The 24,247-nt window shown below is 39.7% G+C and overlaps 2 protein-coding genes and 1 pseudogene across 3 annotated transcripts in view; 1 reads left to right on the top strand and 2 right to left on the bottom strand.

The window, feature by feature from the left end:
• LOC309488163 (uncharacterized protein) overlaps window positions 1–23,596 on the bottom strand; it is a 120,662-nt gene extending 97,066 nt beyond the window's left edge. The window contains exons 1-7 of the mRNA XM_082156229.1: window positions 23,499–23,596; window positions 22,864–22,949; window positions 22,412–22,762; window positions 21,963–22,319; window positions 21,764–21,868; window positions 16,389–16,739; window positions 15,940–16,296 (exon numbers count right to left, since the gene is read on the bottom strand). Coding sequence (XP_082012355.1) covers window positions 15,940–16,296; window positions 16,389–16,739; window positions 21,764–21,868; window positions 21,963–22,319; window positions 22,412–22,762; window positions 22,864–22,906 — 1,564 coding nt within the window. The 5' untranslated portion in view covers window positions 22,907–22,949; window positions 23,499–23,596. The remainder of the gene's footprint in view (window positions 1–15,939; window positions 16,297–16,388; window positions 16,740–21,763; window positions 21,869–21,962; window positions 22,320–22,411; window positions 22,763–22,863; window positions 22,950–23,498) is intronic.
• Window positions 1–24,247, bottom strand: part of LOC309488496 (secretory phospholipase A2 receptor-like) — a 103,928-nt pseudogene that overhangs the window by 22,879 nt on the left and 56,802 nt on the right. The window lies entirely within an intron of this gene.
• On the top strand, window positions 4,307–9,032 carry LOC309488267 (zinc finger BED domain-containing protein 4-like). Its single transcript, XM_082156415.1, has 2 exons — window positions 4,307–4,549; window positions 6,388–9,032. Exon 2 carries the CDS (start codon window positions 7,181–7,183, stop codon window positions 8,318–8,320), a length of 1,140 nt encoding a protein of 379 aa, XP_082012541.1. The 5' UTR covers window positions 4,307–4,549; window positions 6,388–7,180; the 3' UTR covers window positions 8,321–9,032.

The raw sequence follows: 24,247 nt of genomic DNA, 5'->3' as shown, positions 1-24,247 counted from the left end.
AACGTGGTTAATGATTATTTTGTCAGTATCATAAGAACAAAAACAGGAAATGAGTCTCTTCACTGAAAACAATGGCCTAATGCAGTGGTTATTTTTGTGGGTGAGGTAGCAGTAGACACAACACATTTTTATTCATTTTAAAATTATTATTGAAAAATAACATGTTTCTCTTTTTTTAAAATCTCAACCATGACAACCAGTGCTGTGTGCATTTGTTAAGGCCTTAAATCATTAAAGTCAGAAGTGTATGGGACACGGATTTGTAATTTCAGCACCAAGGACAGAGACACAATAACTAATTTTGCACTGAAATAAAACTTGACCTAACATACATCTTATTAATATTAATGCACAAACAGAATTTTCAGAAGTTCAACACTTGAATAAAACACATGCAAACTGATCATAATCTGACAAATCTTCCTCAAAGCAGTGAACCAGGATAGCTATGAAATGCATATTTAATGTTTCACAATGCAATATTCAATTTTAAAAAAGATGCTTCTATTGCACAATTTCTCAACTGGTTAATTTTTAAAGAGCCTTAAATAAATCTCATGTTCAGATATTGCTTAAAGGTGCTGTAAGCGATGCCACGCGTTTTTTAGGCCCAAACATTTTTTGTCACATACAGCGGTCTCTGTTTTTGACAACGCGGTCTCTGTAGACACCACAGGCTCCACAAACGGCAACAAAAACAAACTGGGCTCACCCGCACCATGAAACACAACAAACAGTGCTCCAGCCAATCACCGACAAGAAGTATTTGAGGGGTGTGGTTTGGGGGTTAGTGCGCGTGCACTGCACATGAAGGGGGTGTGTGGAGGAGAGAGAGAATTATGGCCGACACACGACTAAAGAGACGACGTTCCGATGAACAAATTGCAAAGAAGAGGGACAAGGATAAGGGATGAGGATAAGGAACGCGCGAAATACCGAATTTACATCGGAAAAAAATTCGAAAGGTGGCGAGAACTCCGCCGGCAGAAGGGCTTCCGATCCACATTCAGTTGCTCTGTTTTTGCAGAACAGGTAAATCCATCTTTCTTTCTAAACTGACGTTCATGTTCGCCAAACCAACACAAGGATGTAATTAGCTAGAACTATGCAGTCAGCGTTAACTTTGGTGAATACAACATATAACGTTATGTTTCTAGCAGCTAGCGATCAATCTCTATTGTAAATGATCAAGCAAATTCACAGTAGGGCGACAATTTGTGTGAATGATTGTTTTCATCCACTCTTTGTTATGAATTTGAATGTTCATTTATAGGCTGTTGACAACTTTGACTAAATTTGTTTACGACGCCGCCGTTGTTTATGCTCACTGGGAAACGCGAAGCTAACGTTATCTTGCTATTATTGCGTCCTTGTATGGGAGCTATAGTTATAGCTTCAGGTGGCGAAACGATTTTAAAATAATGTTTCTCTTTTTCTGCATTCTGTTCTGCAATATATAAAACCCTTTATCTAACTTGGCGACATTACACATTGAATGAAGTATTCAATGTAAACTTGTAAACAATGTAAACTCAGTAAAACTTAACTTTGTTTGTAGTGACTTTCCTTTATGCCGGAAGGGAGGGGAGGAGGGAGGAGACGGGATGAGGAGGAGGGAGGGTCTAGCTAGCCTCCGTTTTGTTTGACAACAATTCGAATGTCAACAAGAAGTTACGACTCCCAGCATCGCTTACAGCACCTTTAAATTTAAGTTATGTTTCAACGTTAATGTTTTCATAAGTCTTTGATGATCTGATGTAAAGTGGACATTTGAGTTGATTCTTAACCACAAAAGTACCCAAGCCATCATAAAAGACTATACACACAACCCACACACCAGATCAAAGAGATAAGAGCACTTCAGCTATATTGTGTTCACAGAAATAATGTATTTTTTGCCCACTAACAGGCTCACTATTTGGATTTCATTCACAAAACACATTATCATTTTGGGCCTTGTTTACACCACCATCAAACCTACCGCAGACTCAGACTCTGTCCATATAAGGAGAGGATGTGACTCTAGCTGTCAGAGATGAGCTGCATCATTTCCTGTCGAATGAGAGGCAGGAAGAAACTGATCACTATAGAGTGAGAGTTGCTGGGGTGAATGTCAGCGGATACATTTTCAGTATTTTAAGTGTCTCATTTTAATTAATATATGTAAGGCTTTTAACTTTTTGAAGCGCAATATATTGTATATATATACACATACTGTATATATAACCACACACACACACACACACACACACACATAGACACACACACACAAGCTTTGAACTATGAGATCTGTTTGCATGCACATGTAAGCGTGACACATGCACTTCATGGCTAAAGCAGTTTCCTACCCACAAGACTGACCTCTGTCTGTTTTAAACAGCACACTTTGAATCGAAACCACAGAAACAACATTCAAACAATCAACCACTGCAAGTTGCTTTCCATTGGTAGAGAAAAAAACATCTTAGAAAAGTTGAGGCCTAAGAAAAAGTTACAGTAGTTTCAGCTATGACAACTATGAAAATATATAATCTTAAAAATATATATATCCATTAAACATAATATTACCTTGTCAGTCCTTTTAGCCTGTTATTGTGATCTTAATTATTTGTTGAAGTGTTATTTTTTTGTGATTTCAAGTTCAGTAGAAGATGGGTTCAAGAATAGGGATTTAACCCATGTCAAGATGGGTCAATATTAAAGGAAGACAATTCCCCTATGTTATATTAGCCTAGTTATGATTCTTTAGTTATGTAAGGGTAACTTCAAATACTGATATCCAAAAGATGATGTATCAATGCTTTAATGTCTTCAAATCTCCATCTTTCCCATTCGGTCTGTCACGTTCATCGTCACGTCAGTCTGACGTCATGGGGTCTCGGCTGGAAGCCCAATCACCTCCAAGTAGTAACATAACGAGCCAATGGACATTAACCCTCTGAGGTCGGCAAACGCGCCCCCACGTTTTGCTGGATTTTCTTCACATTGTAGCACAATAAACTTAAATTACTCCGTCATTTATGGTCATACAGAAAAAAGAAATATAAAAAAAGAATCTATGATATTTCTACTTTTGTATGTGTCCACTTACAATCAAATCAAAACATTGTACTTTTGTAAAATAAAGAAAATAAACAGGGTGTGCGTTCTGCCTCTCCGTCGTGGTGAACTTTTTTTTCTTGAACACGTCTATAAACTGAAACAAAACTCAGCGAATACTTGTCACACATTTATGAGCCATATACCTTTATACACATTTAAGTGTGTACTTTTAAATGATCGGATTCAAACTGAAAACAAATATTCTCTGTTTAAGTAATTTGTATAAAACCAACAGGATGTCCAGTATCTCAAACGCTTGCTAATTACTTTTAATTCGACCACGCCCACTCGCGCAAAAGTGATTCACATGCAAATCGTCCACATGGAACGCGAACCAATGTTGTTTTCGTCAACGATGACGATAACGAAATGATTTCGTTGACGCATCTTTTTTTTATGACGATAACGCGACGATGACTAGCTAAAAATGGCTCTAAGGTGACTAATGGCGCTTTTCCACTACACAGTACCAGCTCGCCTCGGCTCGCCTCGACTCGACTCGGCTCGGCTCTGTTTGGTTTTCCACTGTGTAAAAGTTGTACCTGTGCCTGCTTCCAGGTACTTTTTTTCGTACCACCTCCGGCGAGGTTCCAAGCGAGCTGAGTCGAGCCGAAGCGATACTAAAATGTGACGTGAAAACAAGGCAGACTGCTGATTGGTCAGAGAGAATCGTCACTATTCACTGCGTCATCATTGCACGCGCCAGACGGAGTATCCTGAATAAAAAACAGCAAAAACAAAAACAAAAACATCCAAAAACAGCATACACTCGATTTCCTCCATTGTCCTGTGTGTGTGGGTAGCGGGTGTATCTCGCGCGTCTCGCGTAAAAGATTAAGTCACGGCAGTTTCCTGTGGCGTCGCTATGACGACCAGGTACTATTGTGGAGGTACTATCTGCAATGGAAAACGGAGCGAAAAGCGAGCCGAGCCGAGACGAGGCGAGTCGAGTCGAGTCGAGTTGAGCTGGTACTGGTAATTTAAAAGCGCCATAAAACATAACGAGACGTTTTCGAGTTTTCGTTGATGAGACGAGACGGAACGAAAATGATTATAAGTTTGACGTTCACAAAGCATGTCATTTCTGCCTATTTTGCGTGAAAAGTATCAGCAATGCTGCTGCTTCCTATCCTTGTTTTGGGTACGCCCACCACCCGGCTGCCGCCGCGCACCAGATTCCACACAACATCAACACCTGCGGCTGCGGCTAGTCACTCGAGTCGCCACATTTCTTCGAAGGACCATGGCGGCGAAGCCAATAAACGGGCTTGGTGGTCGGAAACGACGAGATGATTTATGGACATACTTTCAGTATAATCCATCAGAAAGAAAAACGGAATGCATAGTATTGGGAGACGACGGTAAATGTGGCCACAAACTAGGTGGGAAGAATACCACCAACCTCAAGCGGCACCTGAAGGCTCATCACGCTGATATTTTTTCGAAGGTAAGTTAACTAACAAGTCACGCATATCATATACATTCAATTTTACTCGACAATCGGCTCGTGACACATTTCATGGTAAGTTTAAGGTTTTACATATATCTACTGGCGCAAATTTGCTGCTAACTTCAGGCTAATATTAGCTTGGTTGCGCTAACGTTTATAGCGTAAGTTATGTTTCAGGGATGCAAACAGCGCGCTTTTCGGCGCCTCCCGATTTTTTCACATCAGTTTGGGTGACTTGGGTCTGATTATAATTTCACAAAGTCATCTGAAGATATTCCATAGCTTAATGTGAGGGACAGAAGTCTATTTACATCATTAAATTAAAGTTTATGGAAACTCGTTTTCCCTCATCTGTCAATCATTCTCCATTCAGTATTAAAACAGCGCGCGCGCCTCGTCCGGTTACAGCAGGATGCACGGTAAAACTCTCTCCAATATGATATATTAACATTATAATGCTTGATCTGTAGATAAAAGGCTGTGGATTTGCATAAAATGACTTTATTTTGTGTATTTGTATTTTATGTTTGTTGCTGTTTTTAAACAACTTGCTACCGTGTGCCTGATGCACATCACACAAATCACAAGGACTATGAATCGGCATCAAACGCACAATAACTGTAATTTAAAACTGAAGAAACAAATGATCAATAAACTGTTGGACAGATACACTAGGATTTGTGCGCTCGACATTTCTTCACTTTGTGCCGTGAACTTTTAAATGCGCACTTGCGCAGCGCTGAACACTGTGACTCCATGTTGCTTTGAGCACATCATTCTGCACCCGCGATGCGCATACGCGCTTTGTGTGCTCTGTTTTGAAGCGTTTCATATTATCATGGTTTTGCGCACTGAAAGATTATTAAAAGCCTATATTTTTTTTTACCTAGCCTACACAATACATTTAAAATGAGCATAATTTAATTGTATATTATTTGTGTGTAGTGTAGGCTATACTGTATAAATATATAGCCTACTACACTTCTGAATTCTTGACATTCATATATAAATATAAAATTGTGAAATGTATGATTGCCTGATTGTATTTTATAAGTACTAATAGTAATTAGTTTTTATTAACATGTTTAGATTTTATAAAATTACTGTGCAGATTTTTTCAAGAATTACTTTTTGCTGCTGATTTATACACTCACTGAGTTTAATAAAAATACATAATACATTTATGTAATATTTAAAGGTGTTAACTGCAATCTTACACTGCAAAATGATAACTTACAAAGGATTAAATTCATCACAATTATGTAAGTATCTGGATATTTGCCGCGGGGCGAGGGCTTCGATAACCTCTCTCTTTTTTGACCATACATGTGTTTGCATCCCTGATGTTTGTGTCACTTTTATTTGTTGAACATGCAGGGATTTTGGCCGGGTAGGAAGTGTAGATCGTCATTATGTTAAACCAAATTTGATTTCAGTGACAGTCTGAAATGTGGAGGGAAAATTAGCATTTCAGACCGGTTGCTGTTCCCCATGTGTTTAACCCCCACCTGAACCGAGCACATTTTCTCCAGTTTCCCAAATCGAAAAGCTTCTTGAACAAAGCGTCAAAACAGCGATGAAACGAGGATGAAAATACAAAAGATGTGACAAAACTGTGGCGACAACGTTTGATAGTAAAGACCTCTTTGTTTTCTAAACGTAATGTGTTGAAACATGATGATCTGCATAATATATACAGTACACTATTATTACTATTACTACTATAATATACAGTATACACACATACACATTTGATTGTTTTGTATTCACATGACATGACTTTTACAGATGTACTTTGTATAGAGAGTAATTGTCTTTGTTTTCTCCTCATCCAGATCCCAGTGACCATTACTCCTATACAGAAATCTGGTTGTCCAAATAATGACAGGGCACAGACATCTATCAAAACAGCCTTCGCCGCAGGATCCAAATACAAGTCAGATTCTGTGGAACAACGTGTCAAAGAACAAGCGCTCGCTCTTTGGATTGGACGCACTGGCCTACCCGCTTGCACAGTCGAGGATGAAGATTTCATCCACATGATGGAGACCTTTGATAAAAGGATGACCATACCCAAAAGAACAAAAATAAACAACTTAGTTGACAAGATTTATGATGACGAAAAACTAAAGTACAAAGAGCGGCTTGCCAGAGCACGTAAAATAACAATTGGGCTGGACATATGGACCAAAAAAGGACTTACAGCTTCATTTCTGGCAATTAGTGCATGTTTTTTTTGCACTGTGGTAAACAAAGCACAGCACATATTGTTGAGACTTGATCAGATCGCACACCCACACACGGCAGAGTGTATAAAACATTGTGTTGACCGTTGCATAGAGGACTGGGGAATACCACAACACAAAATTCTAACAGTCATCACTGACAACGGAAGCAACATGATTGCAGCATTCAAGTCCAATGAACCGGATCAGCCCACTAGCTCCGACTCCGAGGATGAATCCATTGAGAGGAGTGACCCTGAAGATTCTGAGGTGGCTGTTATAGAACACCAGAGGTAAATTACTTCAGTTTGCTGTTAATTTTCAGTATGTCAGTCACTCTTGAGTTATGCTTGTAGGTTATAGTCACTTTTTTTTTAGCAATTGTTCATGGCAATTTTATTGAATGTCCTTAAAACTATTTATTTTTCTCTGTATTTTTGTATCTTCTAGGTTTGGAGCCATAGATATGAGTAGGACCCCCTGCGTTGTACACACTCTACAACTTGTGGTGAACATGATCCAGAAAGACACAAGTGTAAACCGACTGCTGAGCAAAGTTAGAGGTCTTGTTAAGCTCTTCCGCAAGTCATCGGTGGCAACTGAGCGACTGCTGCAGCTGTGTCAACTAACCCTGGTCAAAGACTGCCCTACTAGATGGTCCAGCACATATCAGATGATATCACGGCTTCTCCAAATCAAGGACTCAGTAGTTCAGGTTGCGGATGGGATGAGCTGGGACTATTTACTGTCAAGTGAGTGGCATAAGCTGTCCGCTCTCAGAGATTTACTCATCCCCTTCGCTGAGCATACCCAGTTGCTCCAGAGTGACACACAGTCATTATCCCTTGTGGTGCCTGCCCTTCTGGACCTGCAGGGTCACCTGTCTGAGTTCCCCCATGCCCAGGGATCTAGCTTTAAGGACCTAGCTTCCCTGGCAATTAAGATGAAGTCAAACATGGACAAGAGGTTCAGCTGCTTTCTTGATCACACTGACTCCAAGTTTTCACCTCTCGCTGCTGCTGCATGCTTCCTTGACCCGACAGTTGCACCTGAAGCACTCCTTGAAAATGATGACGAGCAAATAGAGGCACTTCTGAGAAGATCAGAAGATTATATTGCTCAATTGGTGCCACCAGTCGTACGGGAGGAGGAGGCTGAAGATGTGGAGCCAGAGGAGGGAGAAGAATCCAAAGAAGAGCAGCCTCATAACAAGCGGCCCAGATTCAGATTCTTGTCCAAACCAAGCCGGCCTTCCAAGTCTACACTCTCAAAGCCGTGTGTCAAGGAGGAAATCAAGAAATTCAAAGAGCAGTTGTCACAGCCTACAAACCAAGAGACTGCCCTAGAATTTTGGGCTGCACAGGGAGATTCTGTTTATCTGAGCCTAAAACCTATTGCCTTAGACCTTCTGGCCATGCCAGCATCTCAAGCATTTGCTGAGAGAGTCTTTAGCATTACAGGTGACCTCAGTCGTGGCCGTCGTAATAGAGCAAGAGTCATTTTAGAAAGAAGTGCTTTCCTGAAACTGAATCGAGGTCAGTAGGCTAATTTAACGAGCATTTAATTTTTTTTTTTTTTTTACAGATATGTCACTGTGATATTCTGTTTGTGCTTGCTGTGAGACTGCACTAGAGGTAGGGCCCTCCTCTACTTCATTGTGTTAAACCAACATTGTTTTTATTTATTTAGTAAGTTAGTTTGCTTTCTTTAAAGACCAAATACAGTGTTTACAGTATTCAAGGATTGTCTTATTCATTTTTATGTTCAACACAAGTGTCATGTTTATTTCATACTTTAAATTCAAGTATGCATTTCTAACAACCTATGTTCAATGCACCTCAGTATTATTTATTTTATTATTTTGTTTCAGAATGTTTGCAACTTTGCAGTTTGCACAAGTTAAAGATAGACAGGGTTGTATGATGTTTGTGTTTACAAATAATATGCATCTTGTTGTTGCACTTCAAGTTGAAGCACAAGTTGTAGAGCATAAGTATGTGTTCCTCAATAGCTTATATTTTGGGCACGTTGTTCATTGCACTTTAGCAATTTCTCAAATAAAGCCACAATTGCCAAAGTAAGAATGTTTTTATTCCTGGCTTTTTTGGAGTAAAACAGTGATTCTGTTACCACTTTATCTGTGTGTAATGTTGTAGTAGCTCAAAGTTTTTTGTTGTTAAACTTTAAACCAATCCTTTATTACTGTGATTACTGGTGAAAATAGCCAATGTGCTGAAATTTTTGAAGAGCATCAATTCATGGAAAAAACTTGTAATATGGGGATAAAAGTTTTCTGCCCAATGCGACAATGAAGTACAGCTTGGCAGCACTGCATCTCCATCAATGAGAAAGTCTAGTTTATTATGCAAAGGTTTTAAGGTTAACTGTTGTTTTATGAATTGCAACACTTGCTACAACCTGTCAAACCTAAGCCCATTTCCAATACTTTTCAACCTAAATTAATTTGTTAAAGACTACTTTTTTTTTCTTTTCTTTTTTAAATTGACTAAAACTTGACTAAAACCTTTTTGTGTTTTCGTCGACTAAAACTTGACTAAAACCTTTTTGTGTTTTCGTCGACTAAAACTTGACTAAAACTATCAAGTTTATAAGTGACTAAAATGTGACTAAAACTAAAAAGCATTTTCGTCCAAAAGACTAAGACTAAGACTAAAACTAAAAGGGCTGCCAAAAACAACACTGACGCGAACGCCCTCCTTACCTCAAACACAAAACACCAAAAAACTTCACAAGTCTCTGCTTTTTGTCGAGTTTGGAAGACACGTCTGAGCTTATATTGGATTTACCTCAGAAGAAGAAGAACGCAATTTGAAGACAAGAAAGATGTAAGGTAAGAAATTCTTACTTATTAGTTTATGGTATTGTTGCATAAACTTCACATTGCAGTTGAACTGTTGCTAGATATATGGTGAATATTATACTATTTAGACCCGTGTTTACTGTTAAATACTGTTTGTGGATATCTGCTCAAACATAGATATGTATAACCATAATGTTTAATATTTTGGAGCGCGATCGCGTTTGAATGTATCATATTTTGGAGCGCGATCGCATTTGAATGTATCATATTTTGGAGCGCGATCTCGTTTGAATGTATCATATTTTGGAGCGCGATCTCGTTTGAATGTATCATATTTTGGAGCGCGATCGCGTTTGAATGTATCATATTTTGGAGCGCGCTGTTGTCACGACACGCACACGAAACGGCAATAGTCCAAGTGCAGTTTTATTGGGGTAATCCGTATCATAATCCAGTAACAAGCAAAGGTCGAAATCCATATAGCAGTCCAAAACACAGAAAATAAACAGGCATGAAACACAGAGAAGCGGGTGACACAATACAAGGATACCAGAACGAATGATACAACAGGCAGGGTATAAATACACAAATACTGACAAGGTAAGTGAGAACAGCTGAGTGCAATGATAGTGATAAGTGCCGACAAAGGATTGTGGGAATTGCAGTCCATGAAGATGTGGTGACGGTAGGGGGAGAGACCTCTAGAGGACAACCAGGGAACACCAACCAGACACTGTGACAGTACCCCCCCTCTAAGGAGCGGATACCAGACGCTCCAAGACACACACAAAAAAACAAACAAAAACAAAACAAGAGTCCAGGAGGGAGGTGGAACAATGAAGGATCAGGGGGAGGGATGGGGGGGCCAGGTCCATGGAGGGGAACAGGAACAGGGGGTGATGGCTTAGCCGGCGGCCAGGGCGAAGCAAACAGTCCATAGGGCGGCCAGGGCGAAGCAGACGACCCCTCGGGCGGCCAGGGCAGAGCAGGCTGTGCAGACGGCCAGGGCGGAAACGCCAGTCCATCGGGAGGCCAGGGCGGAGATGACCCATTGGGCGGCCAGGGCGGAGCAGGCTGTGCAGACGGCCAGCGCGGAAATGCCAGTCCATCGGGCGGCCAGGGCGGAGACTTTCCCTCGGGCGGCCAGGGCGGAGACCTTCCCTCGGGCGGCCAGGGCGGAGACCTTCCCTCGGGCGGCCAGGGCGGAAAAGACCCCCCGGGCGGCCAGGGCGGAGACCTTCCCTCGGGCGGCCAGGGCGGAGACCTTCCCTCGGGCGGCCAGGGCGGAGACCTTCCCCCGGGCGGCCACGGCGGAGACGACCTTTCGGGCAGCCACGGCGGAGACGACCCCTCGGGCGGCCAAGGAACAGGCACCGGCTCAGGAACAGACACCACCGGCTCAGACACCACCGGCTCAGACACCACCGGCTCAGGAACAGACACCACCGGCTCAGGAACAGACACCACCGGCTCGGTGGCGGCCATCTTGTCCGAAGACACAGGCTCGGCAGCGGCCATCTTGTCCGAAGACACAGGCTCGGCAGGCGTGACGTGAACAGGCTCGGCGGCAACCATCTTGTCCGCAGACACTGGAGCTGGCTCGGCAGCGGCCATCTTGTATGAAGACACAGGCTCGGCAGGCGTGACGTGAACAGGCTCGGCGGCAACCATCTTGTCCGCAGACACTGGATCTGGCTCGGCAGCGGCCATCTTGTCCGAAGACACAGGCTCGGCGGCGGCCATCCTGTCCGAAGACACAGGCTCGGCAGACGTGACGTGAACAGTCTCTGGATCGACAGACGTGACGTGAACAGTCTCTGGATCGGCAGACGTGACGTGAACAGTCTCTGGATCGGCAGACGTGACGTGAACAGTCTCTGGATCGGCAGACGTGACGTGAACAGTCTCTGGATCAGCAGTCTCAGCGGAGCAAGATTCTGGCCTGGCGGTCTGGGGAATAGATATCGCTGAAACTCGTGAAAATCTCAGGCTATTGGCTGCTCGGACAGATCTCAGTGGCAGATCGGCCAGCTTGGACACCAGTCCACTCCACCCTCGGATGGTTCCAATGATAGTGATTGTGCTGGCTGATGGTGCGATCTGCGGTGGGCCACGCTCCGCGGCCGTTGGAGACACTGGCTCGGCGGTGGCCATCTTGTCCGGGGACACAGGCGCAGGGTCCGTCCTCCCGTCAAGAGACGCCGATGTGGATTCAGCCTTCCTGTTAGAAGAAACCAACGGGTCTGACGTAATCCACTGGCTACGCTTCTGCAAGTAATTTGTGAACCCCCAAAAGTCCAAAGTCTCCAGCCCCATCATCTCACATCGAGGTAAAGGGTTGTCAAGGCATTTGTTAAAAAGGTCTTTTAGTGCCGCATCATTGTACCCCAAACCTCTTGAGAGAGTCCCAAAAAATTTAGATAGTCCACCTACCGACTGGCCCTGCTGGCGTAAAGCCATTAAATTACTAAATCGTCCCCTCCTCTCCTTCTCAGTGGTTGGGGGACGGATACGAAAACCCGTACTGCTGGATCTATACATTGTGCTGGTATCCTTCTGTCACGACACGCACACGAAACGGCAATAGTCCAAGTGCAGTTTTATTGGGGTAATCCGTATCATAATCCAGTAACAAGCAAAGGTCGAAATCCATATAGCAGTCCAAAACACAGAAAATAAACAGGCATGAAACACAGAGAAGCGGGTGACACAATACAAGGATACCAGAACGAATGATACAACAGCCAGGGTATAAATACACAAATACTGACAAGGTAAGTGAGAACAGCTGAGTGCAATGATAGTGATAAGTGCCGACAAAGGATTGTGGGAATTGCAGTTCATGAAGATGTGGTGACGGTAGGGGGAGAGACCTCTAGAGGACAACCAGGGAACACCAACCAGACACTGTGACAGCTGTGGGTTTGAATGTATCATATTTTGGAGCGCGATCGCGTTTGAATGTATCATATTTTGGAGCGCGATCGCGTTTGAAAGGAAAAATGCACCAAACATTAGGCTTTATGTTTTTACTATTATCTCATTTCATATCATCATAACGAATGGAAACATTTGAAGTAACATAAGATAATCAATATATTTTTCTCTAGCATTGTTACTGAAATCTTTTGGAAGATTTATAGGCTGCTATAGGTTATTGTTATTATTATTTTATGCAGTACTGCACATAGCTTGTGCCTACAAGGCACAACAAACCTGGTGTTCATTATATTATATATTGTTGGAAACATTTGTGTGTGTGTGTGTGTATTCTGTGAATTTTAAAAAGCAATTTTAACCAGAAAAATCAAAAATTTATTCCCAAAATCGTGCAGGCCTAGTTTCTCTTGATACCAGTATGTTCACTTTTTTTCTTTTCTTTCAGGGACCAGATGCAACTGAGTCCTGCTGACTTCAACATTCACATGAGTCTCTGTACATGAACATGGTAAAGTGAAAATCAAACACCTTGGAAATGAAAGGTATGTACAATGTTTTTAGGATTGGCACAAAGGTCTCTGTCTTTGGATCATTGTTTTCAATGTGCTCTTTTGTCATTTGTTGTATATCGTTGGATTATGTTGTGTTGTAAATAAATCCAAACAATCTAAAAGCCATTATTTTTTAAATCTCCTCATTCTTTGTGCAAGGTTGCTCTGAATGACAGGGCCTGATCGCTCCTAATAGGGCCGTTAGGGGAGTGTCTTTGTCTTTCTCAGGTGTTAAAGCCTTACATATTAATGAGATGATCACGCCTCTTCGCATAAGGCTTTTTCACACAAAACACGTCTTAGAAATTTTAAATCAATATATTGTCTTATCTGAATGAGCGGTCAGGGTGATTTTCACATCGTTTTGGAGCAAATATTATAGGCTACGTGATACAATTTTCAAAAGTCTTGTGAAGAAATAATCAGTATGGGTTTCATGGCCTTATTTCAGTGACAATTTTTTTTTGTATTTTCACAAACCACGCATAAATGTCATTATCTCAAAACTACAAACTTTTACACACATGCTGCTGATATATTATTGTAGCAGAGTTTGTGCTAAATACAGTGTAATAAGACTTTAGCCATGACAATGTCACAAGTAACAGAAATAAGCACAAATGTCAGAGCATGTCAGAACACCTCCAGGGCCAGAAAACAGCTCAGACCCCAGAGGGTTAACTAGTGAGATTTGCGTGCCGAGTCATACCTACCCGGACATTTGTGTGACCGGCATTACTCACTTTATAAATGTTTTGCTTTGGATCTGAGCGGTTGTACAACAATCGCTCAATCCAGGCACCTTCAGAAGAGGACAGTGCAAACTTCTTTAAAAGAGAGCAAAAAGCTATTTCCATTGCTATTAGGAGAAAGATCTCAGAAAACACCAATTATTATTGCTATTTTTTGGGTTCTCTCTGCCGGTGTGAAGGCGCCTTCCAGCGGTGTGTGGATCCAGCGCACTGTTCATTCAGAGCTTCATTAATCCCTGGGCATTTCAGCTGAAAGAGCAGTTCTACCAAAAAGACTCGGAAGGTGAGATGATATCACAATGACGTTTATTAATTCATTAAGTCTCCCTGGCAGATTTTACGCTAGAGCTTTCATTTCCCTAAAAGTGCACGCACGGGCAATCAGCGTCTTTTTCAAGATGTCTTTTAGTCTGTGTGTTTCTGGATGCGCCCGTTTCCTGACCTCATCTGAAGGCCATGATCGCTGTCTCACATGCCTGGGCATGATGATAAAGCGTTTGTGGATGGTGCATGCTCCTACTGTGAGAGCATTTCCATGTTGGCATTGCAGTCGTGACTCTCCTTCTTCACAGAGGTATGAGCCTCTTTGCTGCTACCCATCCCCCCGCCGCTTCTCATAGTAGAGGTGCGGGTCTGGTTAGCACTCTGGGAGACCTGAGGGTTACAGTGGGGAGCCTCTCCATCAGGTCTGCCCCCATGAACCTCCCACTCCTCTAGCATGCCATGTGCCATTGAGTTGCCGAATGTTGGTGCGGGTCACTGGAGGCACCTTGTATATCATTCAGCGCTCCGGATGAGGATTTTGAATGCTGTATTGGGGAGTGGGCGCAATGCACTGAGCTTTCATTTGAGTAAAGAACGTTGAGGTTTAATATGCTATGATTAAGACATTTATTTATTATATTATTCATGTTTTCTCATGGTATCTGACATCCTGATATCTGACCTCTGACAAATTAAACACTCTAGTATTGAATTATAATTTTTTTATTATTTAAAAAAAAAGAAGAAAAAAAATCACATATTCAGTATGAAACTCTATGAAACAAAAAAACAGGCAAATTGTATTTCTAAGCATAAACCCATCATTTTAACCATTAACATTAATATCTAATGTACTGTTTAATCATAATCAATGGAAGATATAACACATCTTCCACAATGTTTAATTTTTACAAGAGAAAAGATTTGAAAGAAATATATCAGGTTTCATACGGTACAGCTTAAGCTCATATCAACAGCAGTTTGATGTTGATTTCCACAGTTAATGTCCATTCATTGTACATACTGTATTATTGTAAATTCATGTCCTAGTTTTTTTTTTTTTTTTTTTACAAACTAAGGCATGTGTTGTAATCATTTGATGTGGTAAATTTTGTCATTTAAAAAAGACTTCTTTCAAACAACTGCTAAATGCATGAAGACGAGGTGAAAGTCAAACTTGTGTTCTGCCAGTTTTATTCCTTAAGCCTTCTAAAGGTTAAATACGTTTGTAATACGTTGTATAATTGACTGTAGTGCTGGTGTCATCAGCCTGAAACAGAACCACAGTTATAATGATGCATAGATTCAAATATTTTGATTATGAACATACAACACAATTCAAATTTAAATTGGAAAAACCAAAACCGATTAAAACTTCATGCAGACATTATGCAGTTTCACATTTTATCTGTAAAGGTATATTGGTAAAGCAAACAAAGCCGAGTCTGAAAGCAATCAAATAAAGAGAAGATAAAGCAAAAGGAAAAGTCTTACCATTGATTTATCAAGCACAATATATGGGATCCCGTCTTGAGTAAACAAGAACGTATATGTTACATCTGCACTGAAACTTATAGACATTGCTTTGAATACTAGAGTTAAATAAAGCATGTAAATCTTACCTTTCTGCTGGTGTTTGCACAACTGTGAGCCCAGAATTATGATCACAATCACTGATAAACTGTTTGAAGCTGCTAAAACTAGGGCAATTGTACTCCATGGTGTATCTGCAGAAATGAAAAATAACTTATTTTTAAAAGATATTAGTGATGCAACAACACCATGAGCCCACACAATTCTTTATTTTTATTTCTGTAGCAAATTCAGTGGATACCTGGCCCTGGTGAATCTACTTTTCTTCCTTCTCCAATCAGTATCTCTCCACATGTGGCCACAGCGCAGTAATAAATCCCAGCATCATAGTGACTGATGTTCTTGGGCAGGTTGTAGACACATTTGTGTGTGGTAGAGTTCCCATCAGATCTCCTCTCACACTGAGCGTTCCTGCGTTCCTGAGTGTAAATGATTCCTGGAGGAGATTCTCCAGATTCATGTCTGAACCAGTAGACGTTGTGTTCTCCTGCACAGCTCTGAGTGACGACGGCACACTGCAGGGCCGCTGCAGACTCTTCTGGATGATCTGGATCTGTCTCAGGTCTCTGATGCTCTGAGTCAATGCTCAGCTGTCCATCTGAAAATAAACAACAATAACATAATGCTTGTTTGAACAAACACAATGTACTGTATGTAGCACAGTCAGATTTAAGTGAATATTCTGCTTACCTTTAACAATGAGATCAGTGCCTTCACCAAAATAAAAACGAATATATATATATTTAATACAATAGTATGTTCCAGTGTCTGATTCTTCTGTATTTGTGATGCTCAGATTAAAACTGCTCTTGTCTTTTGCAACAAAAAAACGTTTATTTTTGTCAAAGCCATTTTCAAAGACGGCAGATAAAGCTTGATGTGATGAAACAATCAGAATGGGTTTCTCGCCGACTCTTTGTTTGACCCAAACAACACTGTTTCTTGACTCTCCTGAAAAAATACAGGTGAAGTTAACACTGTCTCCAGCTTGAACAATCTTCAGACGATTCTGAGCCACAACGTCTGCATTATCTGAGCTGCCTAAAGAATGAGTAAGAGGACAGTTAGTTTTGCCTGGTGTAATTTTGGTTTCTTCATGAAGTACTATGAAGAAAAAAAAGCTGTTTATTAGCTATTCATTTAGTCTAAGTGGTCTAAATGAACAGAATACAAAATAGTAACTTACACTTTGGAAGGAAAAGAAGTAGAATAAAAAAATGGTGATTCATTTTGTCACAGTAACTCCAAACAAGTTAAGTCATCTAGAGGGACAAAAATATTAAAATAAATAATAATAATAATAATAATAATGATTATATGCATTAAATTACAAATACAATTACACAGTTCTAGTTTTTCACATATACAAATTCGAATCTTTACTTACAGACTTTCTTGAATAAAATATCACATTGTTGTGTCCTGTAGAAACAAAGACAGTTGCTGCAATAAATCTTCTCTTCTTCTTTCTACTGGTTGACTATATTAATTTCTTTTCATCTATGTATATTAACAAAGCTCTTTATGGATATACTTGATTACTGTAAATGAAAAGACTGTACTCATGTGTAAAAAAGGAGCATCTAATTATGTTACACACACCCTATACTTAATGTAAAGTTGCAAACTGGCTGGGGCATGATGTACAGGAAAGACAATCTCTGTCTAATCAAAATGACCTGCTCAAAACACTGACGCCACCCCCTACAAGTGCCTCGGAAGTGTGAAAAACAGAAAGAAAAAGAAAAGAAAAAAACCACATGTAACAAACCAGCAGGACTTTCATCTAAAGCACACACAAATTGTGCAGTATACTCTAATATCCTGCAGTCCTTCTGAATAGCAACACCTACTATGTAGTTGTTTTATTAAGTGTCACCACTGAGTAAGGTAATGAATATCAAAACTCCTAATAGACATTACTTAACCCTGTTGCCACATGTGTGAACACGTTATGGAATTTAATAAAGATCTTAATGCTTAAAAAAAACCTTCGAACGGGCATTTTCATTTTCATTCTATTTTGTACTGTATTGTAGAAGTGTATTTGGAACAAATGCAACTTATTTATATCTACCATATATGTTTTTCGTCCGTTTATATATATATATATATATATATATATATATATATATATATACAGTATATATATATATATATATATATATATATATATATATATATATAAAATATTCAATCATGTGAAAAAGAAAGAGCACCGTTTTGAATTCTATGGTTTTACCTATCAGGACATTATACAAAATAATAATCTTGACGTTAGTTAAATACAACCTCAGATGAACAACAACACGTGGGCTTAAACCACGCTAAGGTGAGGTGTGTTCGGTCAGTGTTGAACTGCTTGAATCCGTTCAAAAGCAGGACAGCGGCCCCACTGAAGTTATTTCAGAGGCTCCTGGGGCATATGGCAGCCGCAAATGCAGTGATGCCGCTCGGCTTGCTTCATTTGAGGCCGCTTCAGCACTAGCTTCACGGCCGAGTCCCGAAATGTGCAAGTACCCCTAGAACAAGTGTCCAGGCATAATATTGTCTCCACGGATGCCTCTATCACCGGCTGGGGAGCCACGCATTGGCACATCAACTGCCTCTAGTTGCTAGCAGTACATCTTGCACTGGGCCGCCTAAAAGAGCCACTACAGGGCAAACATGTTTTGGTCCATACGGACAGCACCGCGGCCATTTCGTACATCAACCGACAAGGTGGTCTACACTCCCGTCGCATGTCACAACTCACCCGCCATCTCCTCCTTTGGAGTCAGAAACATCTGAGGTCGCTTCATGCCATTCACATCCCAGGCGTGTTCAATCGTGCTCAATCTTCCAGAAGGATGCAGAATGCACTGGAACACAGCTGGCCCTGGGGCTTACGCAAGTATGCGTTTCCCCTAGTGAGTCTTCTCGCACAGACACTGTGCAAAGTCAGGGAGGACGAGGTGCAGGTCTTGTTAATTGCTCCTTATTGGCCCAACCGGACTTGGTTCCCAGAACTAGTACTCCTCGGGTCAGCCCCTCCCTGGCACATTCCTCTGAGGAAGGACCTGCTTTCTCAGAGACAGGGGACCTTATGGCACCTGCAACTGGAATCTCCATGTCTGGTCTCTGGATGGGACGCGGAGGTTCTAGGTAACTAACGCCAGGAGGTAGTGAACCCCATCACTTCAGCACGAGCACCGTCTATGAGACATGCTTGTGCCTTGAAGTGGAACCTGTTTGTCGAGTGGTGTTCTTCTCACTGAGAAGACCCCCGGACTTACCCGAAAAAAGCAGAGAGGCCCCGGCTTAGTGTCGGCTTGTTGCGCCAATACATGCGCTTAAATTGTTCCCTGATTGTCAAACCCTGTGAGTTCCTCCATCACCCGCGGCAGCCGGACATATACTGTATATATGTGTGTGTGTGTGTGTGTATAATGTACACTTTTATAACACTATACATGGTTTTTGTAAACATTGGATTCTAATACAACATACTGTAAATTTTTCTCTCTTCTGTCTGCAGCAATCCATTTTTCTGTACTTTTTCTGTTTTGGAAATGCTTCCTATGGTCTTCCATGTGTGTCAGTAGAAGTGAAATCAGCTGTAATTTACTTTGTAATAAACACAGAAATGGGAAAAACTGTAAAGATTTTCTGTGAGTAATCATAAATTTGGACCTCTTCTTCACACAAAGCAATTTCTTGACTTCAGAAGAACTTCATAACAGAGCCGAAAATGTATGGACTATTTTAATGGTGTGTTTTTCAATATTTTTTACATTTGAAAGCTGTAATAAATATCAAAATATCTAATTTCAAACAATATATAAAATTGTCATAGTTGATAAAATATCATAAAACATACTTTGAGAGCACCAACTTGGTCAAGACAGCACAAAATTAGAATGTTAAAAAACAATGTTGGTCGTGTTTTTATTGCACTGGAGCTCATGCATAGTTATGCCCCTGAAATGCTCTGCCTCTGATACAGTAATATGTTGGGCTTTATGCCATTATTATCACAAAGCACACACTCAAAGTCTCGTAGTCCTCAAAGTCAGCATTTGTACATGTGAGAATATGTGACTCGAATCAGAGCTCCAGTCAGAGGTACATCATTTCCTGTAGAGTGACTGACAGGAAGAAGCTTCTCAGTACAGATAGAGAACTGCAATGATGAACATCAGCGGAGAAACATAAAAATTTTAGACATGACAGTAACAAAAATATTTTTTTCGATTGTTTTAGATTAATAAAAAAAAAAAAGATATGTAAAGTAATTTTCCAAATATGTTTATATAGAGTGCACACTGCATCTAATTTACCTACAAAGAGTTGCCTGTATTAAATAACTTAATAAATAGAGAGGTTTAGTTTGTGTGCACAGATGTTGTTGTGCACCTCCTTGGTATGCAAACCTTTGCATGATTATGCAGAGTGTGGTTTGAGCATTTTTCCAACCACAGGACTGACCCTGATGTGTTTTCACACCTTTATCTGAATCAAAAACATGCATGCATCGTTCACAGGCGGTTAATTACTTCACCTTACACTGGTAGAGGGAAAAAAAAGCCTATCGATGCTTACAGGGTGACAAAAACATACAGTATATAAATAGTAACAGCTTATCCTGACACTATAAACAATTACAGTAACACTACATATACACATATACATATACAATATACTATTATAAATTAATTTAAATGTGTATATAAAAAATTACGTTCAGTCTAATTAAAGTATGTTTGTTTCTGCAGCTGAATGTAGTTAAGCTTATTAAAACATAAACTTTTTTTTTTTTTAAGGAAAATGGAAGCAATAAAATAATTGATTAATGGGAGTTTCATTAAACTTAAAAGTTTTTAGCTGTGGTCAGACAGGACACAATTTTGTCCAGAAAGAGACAGAAACGATCCCTAAACCTAGAATAGTATGCCCAGAATTTTAACATTAAGCAAAGTGTGATTTCTGAAAATCTGCAGTCTAATGCACTGAAGGCCTCACAGCCTATTTTCCTGGTCTCATGGTGGAGGTTTTATACATGTGTCCGCTAGAGGGACATCTTGAGCCATTTATCAAAAATATTGGACAGGTCAAAAATGTTCAGGTATGTAGACTAATGCTCTCCAATTCCTAGATATGATTAACATTTCCAATTACCTACTACTTATGTGGTCTAACTAATGTATTAAAACGAGAGTCAGCATGAGTAAAATAGACACAATTGTCACATATAATTTAAGTGCCACGGACAGTGAATTTCGCTTCTTTATCATCTAAAATTGATGCCCCACCAATCAATATGCTGTATGTTAGCATGTGTTGGTCAAAAATCTAGTGAAACATGTTGATGCGGACGGGGCCTACGCCAAAGAACTTTGTATCATATAGGCCTATTGCTTGTTGCGCTGTTAATAAATGTATAATTGTTACGGTATTTATTCTCCCGAGTCTTTGTGGTAGAACAGGCTTCCATGAAGGTTTCTTTAAATTAAATTATTGTCAAACAGTTCATTTAATTTGACAGATCATTTTAGATAAAACTTAGGCATAGAATAATGTTTAAAGCTTGAGGAGGCTAATTAAAAGCTTGAAATATCTATTGGTTTAATCAATTGAAGCACATGAAGAGTCACATTAAGAGTATAGGGTTTTTTTTAACAATGGAGAATTAATTTTTTAGTAAATTGTATTGATTCCTTGCATGTGCACATATTGAATTATCTGATGTGTTTTCCCCTGGGTCTTCTTGAAGTGGAGGGCTTTTGTTGAAAGCTCAATGCAGCATAATTCAAAGCATCTCTGTCTTCATCCTAGAACAGCAATTTTGATTCATTCAGTCACACAAATTGCCTATGAAGACATATAAATTGAATAATATTTGCAACATATGGCATAAAAGCACATGAAATATTAAACTGCTTACCATTAAGTGACTATTCTGAACGTTCTGAGTCCCATCTTGAAATGCAATAAGAACTGGAACACATAACTGCACGGTCATTGAAGGATGTTGATTTGACTGTTCAGACTTACATATTAGAGAAGAGTTATGCAGTAATTCCTACCTTTTCGTCGATGCTTGTACAACTGTGAGCCCAGAATTATGATCACAATCACTGATAAACAGTTTGAAGCTGCTAAAACTAGGGCAATTGTACTCCATGGTGTATCTGCAGATGTGAAAAATAACTTCTTTTTAAAAGATATTAAGTGATACAACGACACCATGAGATTTAGATTTTCTGTAGCAAATTCAGTGGATACCTGGCCCTGGTGAATCAACTTTTCTTCCTTCTCCAATCAGTATCTCTCCACATGTGGCCACAGCGCAGTAATAAATCCCAGCATCATAGTGACTGATGTTCTTGGGCAGGTTGTAGACACATTTGTGTGTGGTAGAGTTCCCATCAGATCTCCTCTCACACTGAGCGTTCCTGCGTTCCTGAGTGTAAATGATTCCTGGAGGAGATTCTCCAGATTCATGTCTGAACCAGTAGACGTTGTGTTCTCCTGCACAGCTCTGAGTGACGACGGCACACTGCAGGGCCGCTGCAGACTCTTCTGGATGATCTGGATCTGTCTCAGGTCTCTGATGCTCTGAGTCAATGCTCAGCTGTCCATCTGAAAAGAAATAACAATAACATAATGCTTGTTTGAACAAACACAATGTACTGTATGTCGCACAGTCAAATTTAAGTGAATATTCTGCTTACCTTTAACAATGAGATCAGTGCCTTCACCAAAATAAAAACGAATATATATATATTTAATACAATAGTATGTTCCAGTGTCTGATTCTTCTGTATTTGTGATGCTCAGATTAAAACTGCTCTTGTCTTTTGCAACAAAAAAACGTTTATTTTTGTCAAAGCCATTTTCAAAGACGGCAGATAAAGCTTGATATGATGAAGCGATCAGAAGGGGTTTCTCTCCGACTCTTTGTTTGACCCAAACAACGCTGTTTCTTGACTCTCCTGAAAAAATACAGGTGAAGTTAACACTGTCTCCAGCTTGAACAATTTTCAGACGATTCTGAACCACGACGTCTGCATTATCTGAGCTGCCTAGAAATTAAATATAAAATGTCATATCATGTGAGAATATGGTTGGTATTGCTTGCTTGATTTGCTTTATTATGCAGAGCAAAACATATATAATTACTTACATTTTGAAAGGCAAAGCAATAAGATGAAAAAATGATTAATCATTTTTAGGAGATAGTTCCAAACTGACGGATCTACAGTGAATCTTCTAAGAAAAAGAAAAAGAAAAAGAAAAAGAAAGAAAACAGTGGAGTTCAAACAGCAAAATTATACCTCAAATGGATAAACTGAGGAGAACTAAAACATTTTCTTCACATTATTCATTGTTCATTAAAAATAGCTTTAATTAAAGTAGTAGTGTTTTTTTTTTTTTTTGAATAAAACCAGTTAATGTAGATGTTATAATATTGTTAGGTTACCTGACAAGACAGTTTTACATTGTGTGGATTAGAAATATTTTTTAAACAAAATGTTTAATGCATGTTCATGACCATAAACATGTTGTTTATGCATATGTATATTAATGGATATCTGGTAAAATCTTGCTTTGGAAATCTGATTTAAAAAAAAAGAAATAAATCACTCAAAAATCAATCTGTAAATCAAATTAGATTTATACAGCGCTTTTCCAAATTAATCAACACAGATCAAAGTGTTTGACAGACAGGAACAAACAATTGGCAAGTTATTAGAAAAAGGTAACAACTGCATACAATTAGAATGAAATAAAAGAGGTTATTTTTTTATCTTAACTTACAGACTTCATTAAAGATCAATGTTAGTTTTCATGTAGAGCCGATGACAGGTTTTGTCTTCCTCCTCAACACAGTCCGAAAGAGAAGACAGAGAGAGATTCACCTTTATATACTGTACCTCCCTGTACTAAAGAAGAAACACATATGTACATGACTGTGCATGATTCTATTGGCTGATTCACCTTAATGTTAGTGGTGTGTTCATGATCATGGTGACCACATCTATAGTTTTCCAAATTTACACATTTAATATGAATGCAACATCTACTATGAATGTTTATTGACACAAATGGACATAATAACACATCAAAGAAATTGCAGTATGTTTATTTAAATGTGTGGCATAGCATCCATTGTCACCCCAATAATATTGGAAAGACATGTTTGTTTGTTGCTTTTCATCAGAAGAGGCTGAATCTGTAGAATTGACAAATACTGAATTTCTGCAAGATTTCATGTGGAAACTTTTTTTTTCTTCCAACAGTGTGACAACATCTGAAGTTTGTGTTTTCTTACTTCCTGCTTTCACACTTTGACCACAACAGAAGGATTCTGCACAACTATTGTGCAACAACAGAAATTCATGACCAGAACTAGGCTAAGACCAGTGCAATACTTTGACCTTTCAACCCTTGAAATGTTTTGTGTGTTCCCGCTTTATCACGCTCAGAATTTGGGATTTGAAATGTTGTAAAAGTGACACAGAGATAGTGTTTTTATTACTCAACAGGGGATTATTTCAAATAAATTG

This window comes from Leuciscus leuciscus (assembly GCF_965113295.1).
Source record: "Leuciscus leuciscus genome assembly, chromosome: 2".
Taxonomy (NCBI): Eukaryota; Metazoa; Chordata; class Actinopteri; order Cypriniformes; family Leuciscidae; genus Leuciscus; species Leuciscus leuciscus.
The sequence above is the reverse complement of the archived record's forward strand: the minus strand, read 5'-3'. Positions and strand labels throughout refer to the sequence as shown.

Excerpts from the sequence above, each read along its gene's own strand:
- LOC309488267 (XM_082156415.1), top strand. The coding sequence starts at position 7,181 with ATGTCCTTAAAACTATTTATTTTTCTCTGTATTTTTGTATCTTCTAGG.